Source organism: Syngnathus floridae, chromosome 11 (assembly GCF_059516105.1).
Source record: "Syngnathus floridae isolate MCC-2025c chromosome 11, RoL_Sflo_1.0, whole genome shotgun sequence".
In the NCBI taxonomy this organism is placed as follows: domain Eukaryota; kingdom Metazoa; phylum Chordata; class Actinopteri; order Syngnathiformes; family Syngnathidae; genus Syngnathus; species Syngnathus floridae.
In genome coordinates this window covers 11,570,353-11,587,345 of record NC_142423.1, presented here as the reverse complement: position 1 = coordinate 11,587,345, position 16,993 = coordinate 11,570,353, and the positions used below count along the sequence as shown (strand labels likewise).

The 16,993-nt window shown below is 44.4% G+C and overlaps 3 protein-coding genes and 1 non-coding gene across 8 annotated transcripts; 2 read left to right on the top strand and 2 right to left on the bottom strand.

The window, feature by feature from the left end:
* Positions 1-536: 536 nt before the first annotated feature.
* zmynd8 (zinc finger, MYND-type containing 8) lies at positions 537-11,268 on the top strand. Of its 5 annotated transcripts, XM_088389753.1 has the most exons (25): positions 537-586; positions 2,255-2,456; positions 2,555-2,651; positions 2,742-2,821; positions 3,131-3,251; positions 5,182-5,244; positions 5,497-5,642; positions 5,851-6,072; positions 6,170-6,283; positions 6,603-6,668; positions 6,848-6,940; positions 7,023-7,110; positions 7,202-7,257; positions 7,354-7,431; positions 7,503-7,618; positions 7,714-8,204; positions 8,275-8,409; positions 8,480-8,635; positions 8,712-9,212; positions 9,289-9,702; positions 9,794-9,933; positions 10,021-10,101; positions 10,166-10,244; positions 10,313-10,552; positions 10,621-11,268. In XM_088389753.1, exons 4-25 carry the CDS (start codon positions 2,819-2,821, stop codon positions 10,794-10,796), a joined length of 3,579 nt encoding a protein of 1,192 aa, XP_088245879.1. In that variant the 5' UTR covers positions 537-586; positions 2,255-2,456; positions 2,555-2,651; positions 2,742-2,818; the 3' UTR covers positions 10,797-11,268. The 5 variants fall into 5 exon arrangements, with proteins under 5 accessions (XP_088245879.1, XP_088245881.1, XP_088245878.1 ...); XM_088389755.1 differs by lacking the exon at positions 2,555-2,651 and having other exon boundaries at positions 2,255-2,507; positions 5,929-6,072; XM_088389752.1 differs by lacking the exon at positions 2,555-2,651 and having other exon boundaries at positions 2,255-2,507.
* trnat-ugu (transfer RNA threonine (anticodon UGU)) lies at positions 1,926-1,998 on the bottom strand. The gene has a single exon. It is a non-coding gene; the product is annotated as a tRNA-Thr (tRNA).
* A 61-nt stretch (positions 11,269-11,329) lies between the features above and the next one.
* On the bottom strand, positions 11,330-13,426 carry LOC148391095 (actin-related protein 2/3 complex subunit 4). Its single transcript, XM_088389758.1, has 6 exons — positions 13,271-13,426; positions 12,891-13,009; positions 12,519-12,630; positions 12,139-12,234; positions 11,877-12,047; positions 11,330-11,788 (listed from the first exon to the last, which is right to left on the bottom strand). The coding sequence occupies exons 1-6, from the start codon at positions 13,271-13,273 to the stop codon at positions 11,783-11,785; spliced, it is 507 nt and encodes a 168-aa protein (XP_088245884.1). The 5' UTR covers positions 13,274-13,426; the 3' UTR covers positions 11,330-11,782.
* Positions 13,427-13,493: 67 nt separating this feature from the next.
* Positions 13,494-16,483, top strand: tada3l (transcriptional adaptor 3 (NGG1 homolog, yeast)-like). Its single transcript, XM_088389757.1, has 10 exons — positions 13,494-13,640; positions 13,877-13,910; positions 14,217-14,457; positions 14,522-14,769; positions 14,867-14,972; positions 15,069-15,204; positions 15,309-15,412; positions 15,562-15,668; positions 15,762-15,953; positions 16,030-16,483. Exons 3-10 carry the CDS (start codon positions 14,248-14,250, stop codon positions 16,220-16,222), a joined length of 1,296 nt encoding a protein of 431 aa, XP_088245883.1. The 5' UTR covers positions 13,494-13,640; positions 13,877-13,910; positions 14,217-14,247; the 3' UTR covers positions 16,223-16,483.
* The last annotated feature ends 510 nt before the right edge of the window (positions 16,484-16,993 follow it).

The window sequence follows — 16,993 nt, the reverse complement described above, 5'->3', positions numbered from 1 at the left end:
CTCCTCATTCTCTCCTGCTACTTTGAAAGGACAGGAGATAACAGTTTGAAAGGACAGGAGATAGGCCTATAATCATTATTGTATTCAAATAGGTTTACCTGCAAACAGCTACACAGCCTGCACAGCACTCATGTGCAATCCCTAGATTTTCACAATTTTGCAAACAGCTCATATATAATTAGGGGCTACGAGTTCCAATCTTACCAATAACTCACGTTCGAAAATGTGGTCTTTACTCAAGTTTTGCATTTAATGTTCATTTGGAAAGAGCAATGATCACGTTGGTATTGTACAAAATATAGGTTCCATTTCTCAACGTTTTACGTTATATTTTCCTTCAATCTGATTTGCTATATGACTCGCTACACTGTAAACTACAGTGTGAATAACGACGTGCCATATCTCTTTAAATTTCTCACATTTATGACAAAAAAAAGCCATAGTGTTGTTACCCGGTCACAGTATTAAATCTTACAAGACGGCGAATGACTAACGACAGCGCCATCTTGTGGCGTATAGTATTTCTTGCAAAGACGTCACCCAGGCCAGACGTCACAACCTGAACCTGCGTTGAGAGGAGCACATGGTATGATATAACTAACACTAACAGAAAATAGCAAACATATAAGTGGACAAACGTCATTTCTATTATGAATTAGGTCTAAACTTTGCGTTTTTCTATAGTGAATGTATCCGATTGTGTAAATACGAGCGTGTGGCAGAGCTAATTAGTAGTCAACTTCCCGAAGATGCTAAATAATAAAAGGCAAAAATACAACAACAACGTAATAATTACAAACTATTTACATCACAACTCAAAAAAAGAAGCATGTTCATGGTAGTAGAAAAGGAGGCTTGGTATAAATAAACTGATTTCGTGCATTGCACTAATATCATGGGGAAAAAAGTTTAAAAAATATTTATTTAGTTCGTAATGGTAAAAAGGCAGAATGGTACAATGCATGTCTGCCTATTAGTCATAAGGTTCAGGCTTTGAGTCTCAGTTTCGACCTTCTTCATGGAGGTTGCATGTTGAGCCTGTGCAGGTTTTGTCTAGTTACTCCTGCCCCTTCCACATTCCTAACACATGCATGTTAGGTTAATTAAAGACTCTAAATTGTCCGTGGTTGTTTGTCTATATGTGTGTGTTGACTTACTTCTCTTGCCAGAAGTCAGCTGCAATAGGCTCCAGCTCTAAATTTGAGACTCCATAATATCCAAATGTCCAACTGATGTCCTAACCCTGTAGATATCTCTAATTCTGAATTTCAGTATTTTAAAAGAATACAGTCAAACCTCTACATACGAATTTAACCTACTTCATATGTTAAAATAGTCATAAGTTGGATCAAATATGCCCATAAGAATACAGTGTAATTCGTTTAATTCGTTCCACAACCAAAAAAACTCCTTAATAAATACTGCAGATAATTACATAGCAATAAAACAAATGCATTGTATCAGAGAGATGACCTTTTTTCACCACTACAACCATTTGCGTTAGCCTTCTTGGGGTATGATAACGTGATGCTGACGTGATGCTGACGTCATCCCGACGTGCCGCCGTCAAACGGGCTAACCATGATGGGAATTATTTCGGATGTTGAGTCAAATATTTCACATCGTATGTTGAAAAATTCTCATGTTTAAGCAATCGTATGTATGTAGAGGTTTGACTGTATGTTGACAATATCATATTTGGAAAATTGGCCAGTGGGTATTTAATGGGGCAAAAAGAATAAATCAAATGCAGCAGCAGTCCAATCTAATGGTTTGCGCTAGGAGGTTTTGCATGATCAAGGATTGGAATGCTGAACCTCACCCATCTTTGCTTGCAAACAACTCAAGCCTTTGGGCAAAGCTCCTTTATAAAGTCAATGGCAACACTCATGCACAGTGAAACCTCGGCAATCCTTAAAATAGTTAGGCCCCAGCGAGAATTGAACTCGCGACCCCTGGTTTACAAGACCAGTGCTCTAACCACTGAGCTATGAGGCCAGTCCTCTTGGTTTCCTACTCGACTGGCTACACAAAGAGAAAGGGTCAGGTTTCCCGGAATGATTTATCAGCATATTGTTGATCGCATACAGCTCAAATGCGTGGATAGCATCACCAAACTGTTATTTTTAATTGAAAGAACTCATTATGTTTTTATTGTTAAATTAAAGGTGGTGGATATTAACCCAGGCTTTTTTTCCCCTGACATTATCTTGAACAATATCTTTGAAAGCCTTGTGACTTGTGTGTGTTTCAGCCGTATCTTGTGGCGGTTCCGTCTCAACAAAAGACTGGCATCCAGGAAGTGCAACAGCCAATCGGCATCTGTCTTCCATTTTCCCAGCGTGTCTGTCCAGTCAGCATTTGCTTTTCATGAGAGCTGCACCCAGGACAGCTTGAGCGTGGCGGTGCTGCTGAGAGCAAGCTGAGGGCTGACAGGGCTGTCTGTCCTCCATGTTGTAATAAGCATTGACATATCACACAGAATTGTTAGACATGCATCCATAGAGGTAAGCTGCATTTTCATTTTTTCACTAATATTCCTCTGTTGTTAAAGCATCAGCCGGATATGAGCTGTGCCCTGCAAACCGGGGGAGGGGAAGCAATCTTTTTTTCACAACACATTCTAAAGCTGCAAAGATGAGCATGACATTGTACTTCTACCACACAAATGCAGATCATGTCCATGTCCAATTTGGAGCCACCTGCTCAGAGTATTCTAACCTCCCTTCTGTGTCGTCAAGGCTGCGGGCCTGTTGAGGCATTCCGAATGGGAGAGACAGCCACCGTCGCAAAGGGGACACCCCAAAGGAATTAACAGATGGTAAAGTGACAGCGAGGCAAGTTTAATTTAGGCCTCAAAGTGGCGTCAGAGCAGGACGGCAATTGTATATCAAACAAACCTCAGTGGAAAAAAAAGCAGTACTTTGCTCATTCACAGAAAGTTCCTCTCTGAAACAGGCCTAATTCTATAAGCCGCTCGCCACTTTCAGGCTGGTGTTGTAAAGTACAAATGATCTACAGAGCACGTACGAGGAATAGCCGAAGCCTAGCGTGCACTGCCTCACGGTGTTCTCTGCTTCCGAGCGTCAGCCATTTTGGAGAACTTCCCCTTTCTGTCCCTCTGCTCCAGGCACACTGCTACTTGTATGCAAGCGGGAGGAAAGAAGAAGGGAAGGATTCCCTCTCAACAGGCACTGCAGTGAAATCTCATCTCATCCCTGTTTTCGAAAACCCGTCTGAGGGCCAAACAGGTTTGGCAGAATCTTCTTTCTATGTATATTTAGGTTGCTGGTTTGCTTTCCGTGTGCGGGAAATCAGCTCTGACTTGCGAGATTCTCTTTTAGCCTCGATCCTCCTGTCATATGTTATTTTGCTGGCAGATTTAAAAATGGTGTGATTCAGACCTCCAGTCCAGACACTCCGGCCTGGTTATGTAGCCTTGACCTGAGCTCAAGCTCACTCTCTATTAACTGAAAGAATCCCTCCACCCCACCCACCACTTGTGTTTTGTTTTCTGCTACTACCTTTCATTTCCTGGTTTGATGATCAAATTTGCATCTACCGCTCGACCGCTTCTGCTCTCACTTAAACTGTCATCGAGAGCTGGATGAGATTCGCTTTGATAGCCCATTTCTAATTTTGGAGTGCCGGCAGTCTCCTTGGAAATATGGAGAAAATGTCAAGCTTTCAATGTTCCTCAGTGGAAGAGGGGGGGTGATAATAACCCGCATGTGCTCCTTGTTTTCAACCGGTGCCGTGTGGACTTGTTTTGTGTGTGGAGGGGGAGAGAAAGCCTCATCAAAATGGATGCCATATACCTTCGAGAGCACAGAGAGGAGAGGCGCCGATCCGCTCGCCGTCTTGCTCTTAGCGCTGCATTTCACGTGCCCGTGGCCCTTTGCGTGCTTTAATGGGGGGTGGGTGGGGGGATAGGGACTCGGTCGCAAGGAATAGCGGGCGAGCGGTTCTCTCTGCATTGCAGCACTGTAGCCGAGGAGATCGAGAAGCAGAAAAGCTTATGTGGTACATTGAGCTAGCCGTCCAATCGGGTACCTCGGAGCGGCGCTCAAACCAATCGGGCGCTCGCAGCCGAGGTTAAAGATTGACAATCGCTGGAGGAAGCAGCGGGGAGAGAGGAGGCCTTCTGGGATACTTGGAACCATCGTTTCCCTCATTTCACAACGCCCTCTATCATTGAAAAGAGTTAAAAAAATAGGCTGAAGAATTCATGATGTGAGTAGGAATGGAAGGCATGCTGTTGATTTCCTTCATTGAAGCATGGATGTGAAGACTTGTCTTATTTCTGCCATCGAATTTGGTGTCATGTGTTTGAATCTCGTTGTCGTCGACCGTTGCTGTATTCCTGAACTCGACGTGACATCATTCTGTAAGATAGTCCGGACAGTGTGGTCGAGAAGGCCACAATGTCTTTTCACTCTCTTTGTGTATGGTCTGTGTTCATGGCAGACGCATCATCACGTCCGAGGAGGAGGAGGGAGGGGGAGAGTGCTTGGGGAACAAGATTTGAAAAAAAAAAAAAAGCTCTGCTCTCTTGACAGAAAGCCTGTAAACAACAATAGCAATGACGTCACGCTGCCTCCAAAACAGGTTGACTGATACTGACAATAAATCCCTGATGGCCACTACACATCTCTTTTTCATTCTGTTTCTCTTCCATTGTCTTCTGTTGCTGCTTGTTTCTATCTGGTCTCCCATTTATTGCCATTCTTGCGCCAATATTGAATCTCTGCAGATGGACACTTGACATCAGTTGACTAATTTGAGGCTGTCGATTCATATTGACACGTGTTATAATTTTCTGTGGTTCTGGGCCTATCAGCATTATAGATGACCAAAGCGACTGGAAATAATCCATAAAGTCAAAGCCCATGCTGGCTTTCTCATCACATAGGCAAGCGTGATACAAACATTACAGATAATTAATGTGCTCACTCCCGCGACCAATTGTTGATGCAGTGTTGTATTGTGATGGACTGATTTGTTTTAGGCAGCACTTAACAAGCAGAAAATTGTTCTGATGCAGAAAATGACCTGCCACAATATAATGCCATGTCTCTCTTTTTTTTTTTTGCCTTTAGTATGGATGGCTGCTTGGCACTCTGTGATTTTCACAATGTGATATTTATTGTTACTGCGTTAACACTCTTGTCTACATTGCAGCAGTTGAAATAAAGAAGACTGACCCTCCAACAGAGAAAATGGAAAGCTCAATGCGATCTAAAGGTGTGGATGAAACATACATCATGTAAAACTTTTGTATTGTTTTATTAGAAATGATCGTTTGTATACCTTTGTATTATATATATTTGTAATTGTGGTCAGAACTTTACAGACACTGATCATCGGCATGATTTTTGATGATTTAATCACTGGTAAACTTTTTTTTCCTGGGTGGAATAATCATACAAGTCAAGCGTACTCTGACCATAACGGAACCGTAACTGACTCGTATCAAACTGTCACCCGAAACACAAGACGCAGGCTCGACAGAGCGGACGACCCAGAAACGAAAGATGCCAAGTCCCTCCCACTCATCAAACGGTCACTCGTCTGCTGACACCTCCCCCAGCCCGGTGAAAAAGAAGAAGAAACCAGGTGCTGTTAGCACCACCAAAGACCAGGTAACCAATAAAATCACCCTTGGAACCTTGTTGCAGTTAAAATAGTTGTGCAGAATATTCCCATCATCCTCTCTCCCCCCCCCCCCCCCCCCCCCTTCTCCTCCACAGCGCACCTTTTGTTGTCATTGTGCATCTCTGCTTGGCTTGCTTCAACACAGCCTGATTTTGACCTCCCCCAACTTTTGTCTTTCTTTTGCCTGCGTTGCAGTCCGAACTAAGACATGGCCCCTTTTACTATGCGAAGCAGCCGGCACTCACCACAGATCCTGTTGATGTTGTACCGCAGGACGGCAGGAACGACTTCTACTGCTGGTTGTGCCACCGTGAGGGTCAGGTGCTCTGCTGTGAGCTCTGCCCCAGGGTGTACCACGCCAAGTGCCTCAAACTACCAGACGAGCCTGAGGGCGACTGGTTCTGTCCGGAGTGTGAGGTACTCAAGCAGGAATATGCCGAGTGTAAGGATGTCGGGAAGCAAAATTTCGGACATCGAGTAAGTTGCCCTATTTTTCTCTCCATTTTTTTTTTAGAAAATAACAGTTGCTGAATGTATCGAGACTCAGAGCAAAGCCATGACAATGCTGACTATTGAGCAGCTGTCTTACCTCCTCAAGTTTGCTCTTCAGAAGATGAAACAACCAGGTGTAAGTATGCTGCTATCACCATCTCCTTGGGGGATCTCCTGCTAGCTAAACGGTTGGAGTCAAAATTCTTCATTCTCATTGATTTCTACCACCTGGCAAGTCAGCATTGCGAGCTTTTTTTACAACCATCTCAGTCTCATCTTCACCTAAAGGCTGTCCTCTATTGCTCGAGCATGAGACGTTATTAATTTGCATGCGAGAACTCATCTGACATTCCCAAACATTGAAGTATAGCGGGCCTAAGTCACGGCTCGGAACCATGAGAGTAAATATGCAAGCCGGTAGTGAGGATACAGCTGCCCCTTTCACTCTCTTTCAGGATCATCCCCGCTTGTCATCTCGCTCTCCCCACGCAGCTTCCACGCAGAGAAAGACTTTTAATTGGGTAATAATTACACCACTAACAAGTCCCTGTCTTGATTTCTCCCTTGACTGCTTGTGCTGCTTTTGTTTGATGCCGCTTTTAGTGGAGAGTAGCAGCATGACAGTTGTGATCATCGGTGGGGAATTATTTGCGGGAATTGTGTGTGGAATCTAACGTTTTATCTTTGCTCCGTTTTAAAGACGGAGCTCTTCCAGAAACCCGTTTCACTCGAACAGCACCCGGACTATGCCGAATACATATTTCACCCAATGGACCTTTGCACTCTTGAGAAGGTTAAAAAAAAAAATTTGATTTTAATCCTGCATCACTGATCAGATCTCGTATGAAAACTTTTGTTTTCCGTCTGTGACGCAGAACATCAAGAAGAAAATGTACGGCTGCACGGAGGCCTTCTTGGCAGATGTCAAGTGGATTTTGCATAACTGCATCATATACAACGGAGGTGTGTTGCATATTTGAGCCTCTATTATAAAAAGCAAATCATAATAGATTGTATTTCTGAAACAATCACATGAAAAATTTATATTTTGTAGGCAACCACAAACTGACAGCCACAGCTAAAGTTATCGTCAAGATCTGTGAACATGAGGTGAATATGCGGTCTGTGTCATTTTTTTTTTGTAGTGGAGATGAATTTTCAGTGATTGAGTCTTCAAATGAAATTTTCTCTCTCTTTTTAATACAGATGAATGAGATTGAAGTCTGTCCTGAGTGTTATCTGTCTGCTTGCCAAAAGAGAGAGAACTGGTTCTGTGAACCCTGTGTGAGTTGGACTTGTTTGTGCAGCACTTTCAACATTATCGCTCAAGGTTGACTATTTTTTTTTATTTACAGGGTAACCCTCACCCTCTGGTGTGGGCTAAATTGAAAGGTTTCCCCTTTTGGCCCGCCAAAGCTCTGCGTGACAAAGACGGACAGGTGGATGCTCGCTTCTTTGGTCAGCATGACAGGTTGCCATCTTTTGCGCTTTGACTTTGTGTCCGTTCCAAACTCGATTTGGTGTCACTAACAGGTCACATGATGACACGCGTGTTCACTCTTTTAGGGCTTGGGTGCCTTTAAATAATTGTTACCTCATGTCCAAAGAGATTCCCTTCTCCGTGAAGAAGACTAAAAGCATCTTCAACAGCGCCATGCAAGAGATGGAAGTCTACGTGGAGAACATGAGGAAGAAGTTTGGCGTGTTTAACTACGCCCCCTTCAGGACACCCTACACTCACGACAACAGCTTTCAAATGCTGCAGGACCCCTCGGACCCCTCGTCCACCCCCTTCAAGGCCGAGAAACAGGAAAAGATCAAGTTGAGCTTTGACATGACCGCGTCGCCTAAGATCTCGCTATCCCGGGCCGTGTTGTCTGGCGTCGGAGGGATCGTGACGGGCCGTCGGCCACCTCTCGGCGACGGGCCTCGCTCCCCCGTGAGCACCAATTCTTCTGCGCATACGGGTTCAGACGGTGAGGACACAACAGACAAGTCCCACGTGAAGGCCGTAAACAGCCAGGGAAGTGTCGGAGAAGAGTCAATGGACTGCACAGGTACTGTGGCCGTTATAAAATCATACAGGAGACCTTTCATCCTTATTTTTGGTTCAACACCTCCTTGCAGTGTCACCAACTCATCCTCGACCAAGTCAAGCTGAGCATTTGCCGGACAGCACCAAATCTTCACATTCGCAATCTCCTGGCAACACCAAACAAGAGAAGACACAGCTGACGGGAAGCATTTTGAATCTCAATCTAGGTGAGTCGATCACTCGCACCTTTGACACGTGTCAGTCATGATGATTGGAATTCATTTAACATCCTTCCAGATCGGAGTAAAGCAGAAATGGATCTAAAGGAACTCAGTGAAACGGTTCTGCAGAAGCTAGGGGCCACCCCTGTTCTCACCTCTCCAAAAAGGCAGATCAAGAGCCGTTTCCAGACCAACTTGGACAAAACTATTGAAAGCTGTAAAGCCCAGCTCGGTCGGTCAACGTTGGAGCACATGCGTCCATTTGATATTCTGCTTCGGTAATATTGCTTTGATTCCTCTTTGGGCAGGTATAAATGAAATCTCTTCTGAGGCGTACAAAGCTGTGGAGCACAGCGACACTGAGGACTCCGAGGGTAAATCCGACTCAAGTGACACCGAGTACGGAAGTGATGAAGCACCTAAGGTTGAAGATTCCCAGGATGCTACACGCACTGAGGAAGCCCAGAACAAGAGTAGAGATCAGGAGCAATCATCACCAAAGGCCAACATGCCTCTGCTATCTGAGCCCACAGCAGAGGATGTTAGCTCAATGCAGTCAGAGACGCCGGCTCAAGAAAAACTTCTGGAGAAAGATGGTCCAGAGAAGACCAAATCCCCCCCACCATTGCCTGTGTCCAGGGAGAAGGGAGAAGTGAAAGAAGATATGAAGCAAAATGCGCCCGTGGAGGATTCTGACTCCGAGGGGGAGCTGGTTATTGACCTTGGGGAGGAGCAAGGGAAAAGGGAGAGGAAGAGACGCAAAAAGGACAGCGCTAATGCTAAAGAGTCATGTGCTAGTAAACCTGAAGGTGAGATGTTGCTTTTTATGACCATGTAAGTGTGACTTCTTCAATTCTTACGTAACCCGTCCATTTCTTCTTGAAGGTAAATCCCTGACCCCTTCAACATTCCCATCTCAAAGCAGCACAACCCCTTCCACACCCTCCAGCGTTGCCTCGCAGTCCCCGATGGCCATTCCCGTCAGCATGATTGCCGCCAACGTCAGCCTCGCCACCGTCTCCAACGCCCCGGCAACTCCGCCCTCTTCGTCCTCATCTTCAGCCTCCGCCACCCCGGGATTGAAGAAACAGCGCCCCCTGCTGCCTCGAGAGACTGTGCCTGGAGCGCACAGCGCCACCGTGTGGAATCCCAGCGGCAAGCTCCAGAACTCCTCACAGAAATGGCTCCTGCGTCAGCAGCAAGGCCAGCAGCCGGTGGCAGCCGCGCAAATTCAAGACAACAGCTCGGCATCGGCGTTTTCGCAAAGCACACGTTACCACACCAGACAGTCCATCAAAGGTAGCTCAGGTCAAACGTGTGCAATGGCGACTTTAAATCTTAAACGGAATCATATGAATCTTTTCAATATGTTTTGCGTTGAGCACATCAGCTGTCACCCTGGTGTCCGGCTGTCCCGCATCAGCATCTGGATTAGGCACATCATCTCCGTCCTCCTCCATGGAAACGGAGCAGTACATCTCCACAGCCTCAGCAGACGCCGCTGCGGACATTGCCAAGTACACGAACAAAGTAAGTATTTCTAATCAAGCTGTTCATATTTGTCATGATGTGACATTGTTCTGAATGTTGATTACACACTACTTTTTTCTCTTCCAGATGATGGACGCAATCAAAGGTACAGTGACGGAAATCTGCAGCGACCTCTCCAAGAGCTCTTCAGGGAATACGCTTGCTGAGGTGCTCTTTTGCAAAGACACATTTCTTTGCATTTATACATTTGCTCAGTATTTTTTTTTTTCAGATGAAGCGGCTTAGAATTGAAATTGAAAAACTACAGTGGCTCCATCAGCAAGAGTTGTCAGAGATGAAGCACAATCTCGGTAAGAACTTGATTCACCAGCTTGGACAACGCAACTCGATGACACGAATTCAAACCAATCTCGTCCAGAGCTTACAATGGCTGAGATGAGGCAAAGTCTGGAGCAGGAGCAAGAGCGCTTGGTGGCGGAGGCCAAGAAACAGACGGAGGTGGAGAAGCAGCAAGCGGTGGATGAGACCAAGAAGAAACAGTGGTGCGCCAACTGTCGAAAAGAGGCCATCTTTTATTGCTGCTGGAACACCAGCTACTGCGATTACCCTTGTCAGCAGGCCCACTGGCCCGAACACATGAAGTCCTGCACTCAGTCCGGTAAGAGAAACAAAGGACTATCCGGTCCGGAGTTTTCTGTTTTCAAACGGCGGTCGGTGTGTTTGCAGCCACAGCTCCGCAGCAAGAAGTCGAGACGGAGTCGGCGGCGGACTTATCGAACAAAGGAGCGGGACAGCCGAACTGTGGACCAAACGCTCTGCGAGAAGCGCCGCTTTCCGCGTCTTCAGATAAAGACTGTGAAACCGAAGCCAGCAGTGACAAAACTGCTGTCACTCCATCTTAACGGTGTGCAATATACTTGATGTTATTTTTTTAATTTTTTTTTTTTTTTTACCCGCTACACTGATTGATGTATACAGTTTGTTCTATAGTGTATGCTGTTGAAGTGGTTGTACCCAAAGTATTTTTTATTTATTGTTGGGTTTACAATATTGGGATTAATTTTGGCTGCCTGTCTACTGTACAGTGTTCTTTTCCTGTTTTGAATGAGAAAATAAGACTGACAGAAGTTAGAACCGAGAAAGAGGTGCAGTGTTCTTGCACTCGTGTTAGGTAGCTTTTAAACAGCATGCATCACTCGATCTTCTCTCAAAGGACTAAATTAGCGAATGATGGCACCTCCATTGCTGGACCACTTCACTATTGGAGTGCTACTGACAAATGAAGAGTTCGTGGTTAGTTCCGGTAATTTATGTATTTGTTAATATGATGCCTGCTGCATATTGTACGCTGACGAGAAGACATTTTCAACAAGCTTTTTGTGTTTTTTTTTTTCTTCTTGTAAGTAGGCTGCAGTCAATTTATCATTAACAAATGTTCATCGAGCTGTTTAATTTGTGCTGCTCAACTCAGACAAACAATTCCCACGACAAATGACAAGCAAAAATGTAGAAATACTGGCTCTTTTTTCATTTTATACAACATTTTGCTGACTAATTAGTACTTTTCCGTAAGTAAAAACAAAACCGAAAAGAAGACGGACTGACGTATACGGAGCACCTAATTACTTAATTGCATTTGAACACACCCATCGTCTCTGTACTCGAGGACACCAGCGTGTTTAATACTTGAAGGACCCGCCTTTGCTTGTTTATTTATTTGGCCATTTGTTCTAAGTGGTAGAAAATTGATACTGCTAAGTATTTCCTTATGTACAGTCACTAATATCAATGAGTACAGAGATGATGAGACGAAGCCAGCGGGGGGGTCAACGACGGCTGGGTGAAGGTCCTCTCTCACCGGCTCACTGATTGTGGGAAGCGGCGGACATCAGAACTGTGGAAAAGAAGCCAAAATTAGTTTAGGAGAACTCATTGTGTTTGTTTAGACAATCACTTTCAAGATGTAGAAAGGCATGGCTTACATTCTTGAGGAACTCCTCTGCGACGATACGGGCTCTGGCATTCACGGACAGCTTCATCTCGCTAATCTCCTTGTCGATTTCCTCCATGAAATGGATGACGAAGTCCACCAGCTTGTGTTTGTACATTTGCTCCGTGTGGAAGTTGGTGACCAAGAAGCTTATATCATAGCCCTGAAAGAGAAGGTGTCAGAACATCGAGTGCAGGATTTTTGTTGACATTATCGTTCTTGTTAACTAGCATTCTACCCTCAGTGCTTTTTACCTCAACTGGCTTCCTCCTCAGAATGAAGAAGTTCTCTGCTCTCATCATCATGAACCGCATGAACTTGTGGCAAAGGATCTTTTCGATCTCATCAGCCTGAAGTAGCAGAATTGGAACGGTTGTTTTTAATAATGTATAGCACACACAAAAAAACATTATTTTACAGTAGGACCTCCCAAAAAAAAACTTTCTACTGACATGTGACAATAAAAGGAGTTCATTTTTTGGGAACACAAAAAAAGAAAGACAGAGATAAAAAGGTAATTGAGGCAGAATTAATGTTTTGAATTTTAATAGAGGCCTTGTGAAGTAATGAAGTGTGGCAATGGATCTGCTTGCTATAGGTCATTGAAATGGACTGATTTGAAGAAGCTTATTACCTGCTTGACGGCAATGCTGACCCTGACAGAGTTGATGGATCCCTCGATGAGAACCTTCTCCTTCTCATTGCGGCTGATTACAACAGGCTGAAGAAGCAGCTCTTTACTGCTCCTGGAAACCACAACAAAAGCAATGATCTATCTAGGACGTAACACAAAGATATTAATAAAAAGTCTCAAATTAAACTGCAGTAGTACGTCGGACTGCTGGACTTCTCCTTCATTTTCAGAGCACAGTAGCTGCAGCAAGCCAGTTTCATACCTTGCCTGTACCTCCAGCATTTTTCCACCTATGGAGACTACCTTGTGCAAGTTTGCACAGGTTGAAACTTGTGTGGAAGTAGCAATCCTCTGCAAAGCAGAGTGTCATACCTGACTTCCACTTCGGGCTTGTTGTGACGCTCCACCACCTGAGAGGAGAAGTTCTCCAGACACATGGCCGCCTGCAGGGTGGCCCTCACAGCGTTTAAGTAGGGGCGCAGAGTCGCAGTCTAAAGACAGTTTGGACACAGTCAGTGTCTGCATTCTTAATACAAAATCGGATGAGTGACATAAAATATTAAGTTTCAAAAGCAAAGTGAAGATCAACAGAATTGAGGTTCAACCAAAAAACATGATTTTAATATAAGGGAGGTCAATGCTCTGATGCAAGGGAAGCTGATGATTTCATATGGATGTTGACTCGCTCTTATTATGTCAACCCTCTTGATTATTATAAAGAAAAGATCAACTTGAGATAAACGGAGACTTACCATTTTTACGCTGCAAAAGACGGAAGTTCCGAAGCCACGCCTGGGACTAGTTTCCGTAAACCCTTCATTCTCCAGGAACGAAATGGTGCGCTTGTTTCGCTTCACATTTATAAAGAAGGAAGTGGATTTCTGTACGCAATATGTATTTCTCTGATGGGTCGCATTACTCCGCCCGTTCTGAGTGTATGTATGAACAAAACGAGCGTTTCCTTAGTGACGAGTCCATTTGGCTGCGTGGGTAGGAGAATGTTTTTCGGTGATCGTTGTGTTATTTGTTTTACAGCGCCAATATTTTAAACGATAAAACTTGAAGCAACTTCCAATAACTGTAATGATAACTTCAAACTGATACATTCAAGTGTGTGAGAGGGTAAGTGCCCATTCCATTCACTCATACCACAATATAATATGGTTCAATCCGACGCTACCATTGCTGTAAAGCCCTGATTCTTAAAATACATATTTATTAGTCTAAAAAATAAATATCAGCATTGAATCAGTTTATTAATGTACGCTAGTTACAAATTTATTTTCGTTTTACGTATCATGTGAAATATTCTGACAATATCATAATCCTAATGACGGTTTACACCCCTCTTCATTTAGTGGAATTTTCCATCATGGACGCCATTCGGGAACGGTAAGTATCGTTCCCTGTAAAAAATTCATATTTATTACAGATTTCCCCCTGAGTTTATTATCCCTCCAGAATTCATATCACGCCACTGCATTGATTATACAAGTGTAACTTTGTAAATATCGTGATAATTTTACAAATATATTTTAAGACACTGTTTACGGTACAGGCCCTGTATGTAGGCAATGTATGCAAACATGGGCGGAAAATAAACATTTCCCACTTACACATATAATTGTAACTACACATGAATGTCACATCTTAGACACAATTCAACGTTTCTTGTCTTTTATTATCCCCCCGCTCCAGTTTATTCTAACGTAGTCGGGTAGCCAGCATCATGAGTGAGCTGAAGGACTGCCCGCCTTTGAAGTACTACGACTTCAAGCCTGTGGAGCACGTCAAGGTGTGTCCCCGCTACACGGCCGTGCTGGGACGTTCGGAGGACGATGGGATCGGCATCGAGGAGCTGGACACTTTGCAGCTGGAGCTGGAGACTCTCTTGTCCTCGGCCAACCGTCGCCTCAGAGCTCTGGAGGAGCAGAGACAGGTGGGAAACAAAAGAGATAATGTTATGGCGATGATAACAATATTTATTTTGTTCTGCGTTGCAGATCCTCACAGACTGGCAGGACAAGAAGGGAGACAAGCGCTTCCTGAAGATGGGAAAAGACCCAGACCCAGCAGCGTCCTCACGTCACAAGCCAAAGAAGCAGAAACTAGATGGCAAAAGTAGTCACGGGCCAGGGCCAGGTCCTGGCAGGCCTAAATCCAAAAACCTGCAACCTAAAGGTCAAGAATATGAATTTACAGACGATCCTCAAGATATTCCTCGCACGCCTAAGAACGACGTTCCCAACAGGTCCGCAAAAATCTCTGCATTAAAAATCAGCAAACGTGGTGACAGTTGGGACAATCAGTTGTTGTTATTGCTGACGTTTCCTTTTTTTTTTTTCCAGATTCTGGGCTTCAGTTGAGCCGTACTGCGCCGATATAACAAATGAGGAGATTCGGTTGCTCGAGGAACTCCTCAAACCGCCGGACGATGAAGCAGAGTACTTTAAAGTGAGTCGTCTGTGTATGCCGTTAGTACGTTTAGCAAAATGTGTTTTACGTCAAAAGCAGCACGTTGAATTTTGGTGCTGTCTGTGCTAATTGAAGATTCCAGCTTTGGGGAAACACTACTCACAGCGGTGGGCTCAGGAAGATCTGCTGGAAGAGCAGAGAGAAGGAGCTCGGGCCAATGACAAGAAGAAAGGTCTCTTGGGTGGTCCGCTGTCGGAGCTCGACGCAAAAGGTGACTCAATTCTGATGCCAAGGAGTCATTCCAGCTCTTATATGTTATGGCAAATATGATGATGACATCATGGTGGGTTTGTGCGCTTGGCGGATGTTTACTAGACGTGGACTCTTTGCTGAAGAAGTCGGAGTCCCAGCATGAGTCTCCGGAAGACGGCTGCCCCTTTGGCCCGCTCACACAACGGCTCCTCCAGGCTCTTGTGGAGGTAAGTGTACTTTGGAAGGTGAATCTTTTGAATAAGAAGGTGGAGGGAGGCTGAACCAAATGTCCAGGCGCCCTGCAGAATGCGTTTGTGTGGAATTCCTGCTTGTGGAACGTGACTTTTCATCATGATGTCTTCTCTGTCACATTCAGGAGAATATTATATCCCCTATGGAGGATTCTCCTATACCGGACATTTCAGGGAAGGATGCTAACGATGGAGCAGGGACATCTCCTCGAAGCCAAGGGAAATCTTTTAGGTAGGTGTCACATAGTAGTTGAGAAACAAACAAAAGTGGTGTGTGGGTGAAAGGAAAAGAAATCAATGAAGTGTCCTGACTTTCCATCGGTAGCGCTCCTCACACACGTTCCCTCGAGGCTCGGATCAAAGAAGAGCTGATCGCCCAGGGAATCCTGGATTCCGAGGAGCGACCCGGTCCCGGCGGAGACTGCGAGGACGAGGTGCTGGTGGAGCTACAGAAGAGACAGGCGGAGCTCAAAGCTTTGATTGCTCACAACAAAACCCGTAAGCAGGAGCTGCTCAGGTAAGGCTCCTCTGAAGGTCAGGTACCAACGTATTAGGTGCGAGGTCCTAGCAGCCGTTTTGTTTCTGCTCCTTAGGTTGGCAAAAGAGGAGATGCGGAAGCAGGAGCTAAGGCAGCGGGTCAGGGTTTCTGACAACGAGGTCATGGAGGGATTTCGGCGAATCATGGCAGCTAGACAGAAGAAGCGCACTCCGACCAAGAAGGAGAAAGACCAGGCGTGGAAAGCTCTGAAGGAGCGTGAAAGCATTCTGAAGTTACTGGACGGTTGAAGGTACAAAAGTTGATTTAAAAACTGCGCAAGGAAGAATTTTTTTGAATACAGATGCACACTGCTGCATGGGCGAGTCGCGAAGATGGATCTCCCTACAGTTGGCATTTGAGGAAGGGCATTTCTGTCGTTCTTTTTCAATGGTATGCATTTAGTGAAGCTGTCTAAGTTGTTTAAGACGCCCTTTTTGTCTGTTGTGTTATCATAAAAAAAAGAGTGTTTGTATAAAATGGTGACCAAATTAAAATCTGTTGTAATAAAACAGATTATTTTCTTTTTTTGTCTTAAATTTTCAGACTAAAATCCTGAAAAGGTTACCAGACGGTTAACTCAAATATAAAAATATAATTTGCCTAAGATGAAAGCTAACGGCAATACATTGAAAGGGGTTAAGTGGCAATCAATTTGAGAATTGATCGTTATAAATAATGACAGCTTGCACAACAAGAGTTTAGTTTTTTTTTTTAGTTTTTGTGGTGTAAACAGCTATGCCACTTGGCCTCAAAACCAGCCGTACTGGTCATGTGACCACAAATTCCTGCATGGTAACTGGGCAATGAGAAAGGGAAGTGACTCTCCTACAGATTACAAATACTTTCCCTCAATGCTAGAGTCGTACAAAAATGTCACTCAAAACTTTTATTGCATTTGAAGTGACTCTCTTTCAGATAATGAGTAATTTCCTTCATTGCTAGAGTAGTACAAAAATGGCACTCAAAACTTATATTGTACTGCATTTTTGTAGACTATCATAACAGCACTGAAAGTTGTA

Excerpts from the sequence above, each read along its gene's own strand:
- tada3l (XM_088389757.1), top strand. The coding sequence starts at position 14,248 with ATGAGTGAGCTGAAGGACTGCCCGCCTTTGAAGTACTACGACTTCAAG. Across the intron at positions 14,458-14,521 it reads CTCTGGAGGAGCAGAGACAG|ATCCTCACAGACTGGCAGGA; the intron begins GTGGGAAACAAA and ends TCTGCGTTGCAG. Across the intron at positions 15,413-15,561 it reads TCCTCCAGGCTCTTGTGGAG|GAGAATATTATATCCCCTAT; the intron begins GTAAGTGTACTT and ends TGTCACATTCAG.
- LOC148391095 (XM_088389758.1), bottom strand. Across the intron at positions 12,235-12,518 it reads TCAGCATTGCCGTCAAGCAG|GCTGATGAGATCGAAAAGAT; the intron begins GTAATAAGCTTC and ends CTGCTACTTCAG. Across the intron at positions 12,048-12,138 it reads TGAGGAGGAAGCCAGTTGAG|GGCTATGATATAAGCTTCTT; the intron begins GTAAAAAGCACT and ends CTTCTCTTTCAG.
- zmynd8 (XM_088389753.1), top strand. Across the intron at positions 7,432-7,502 it reads ACTGGTTCTGTGAACCCTGT|GGTAACCCTCACCCTCTGGT; the intron begins GTGAGTTGGACT and ends TTTTATTTACAG. Across the intron at positions 9,213-9,288 it reads ATGTGCTAGTAAACCTGAAG|GTAAATCCCTGACCCCTTCA; the intron begins GTGAGATGTTGC and ends TTCTTCTTGAAG.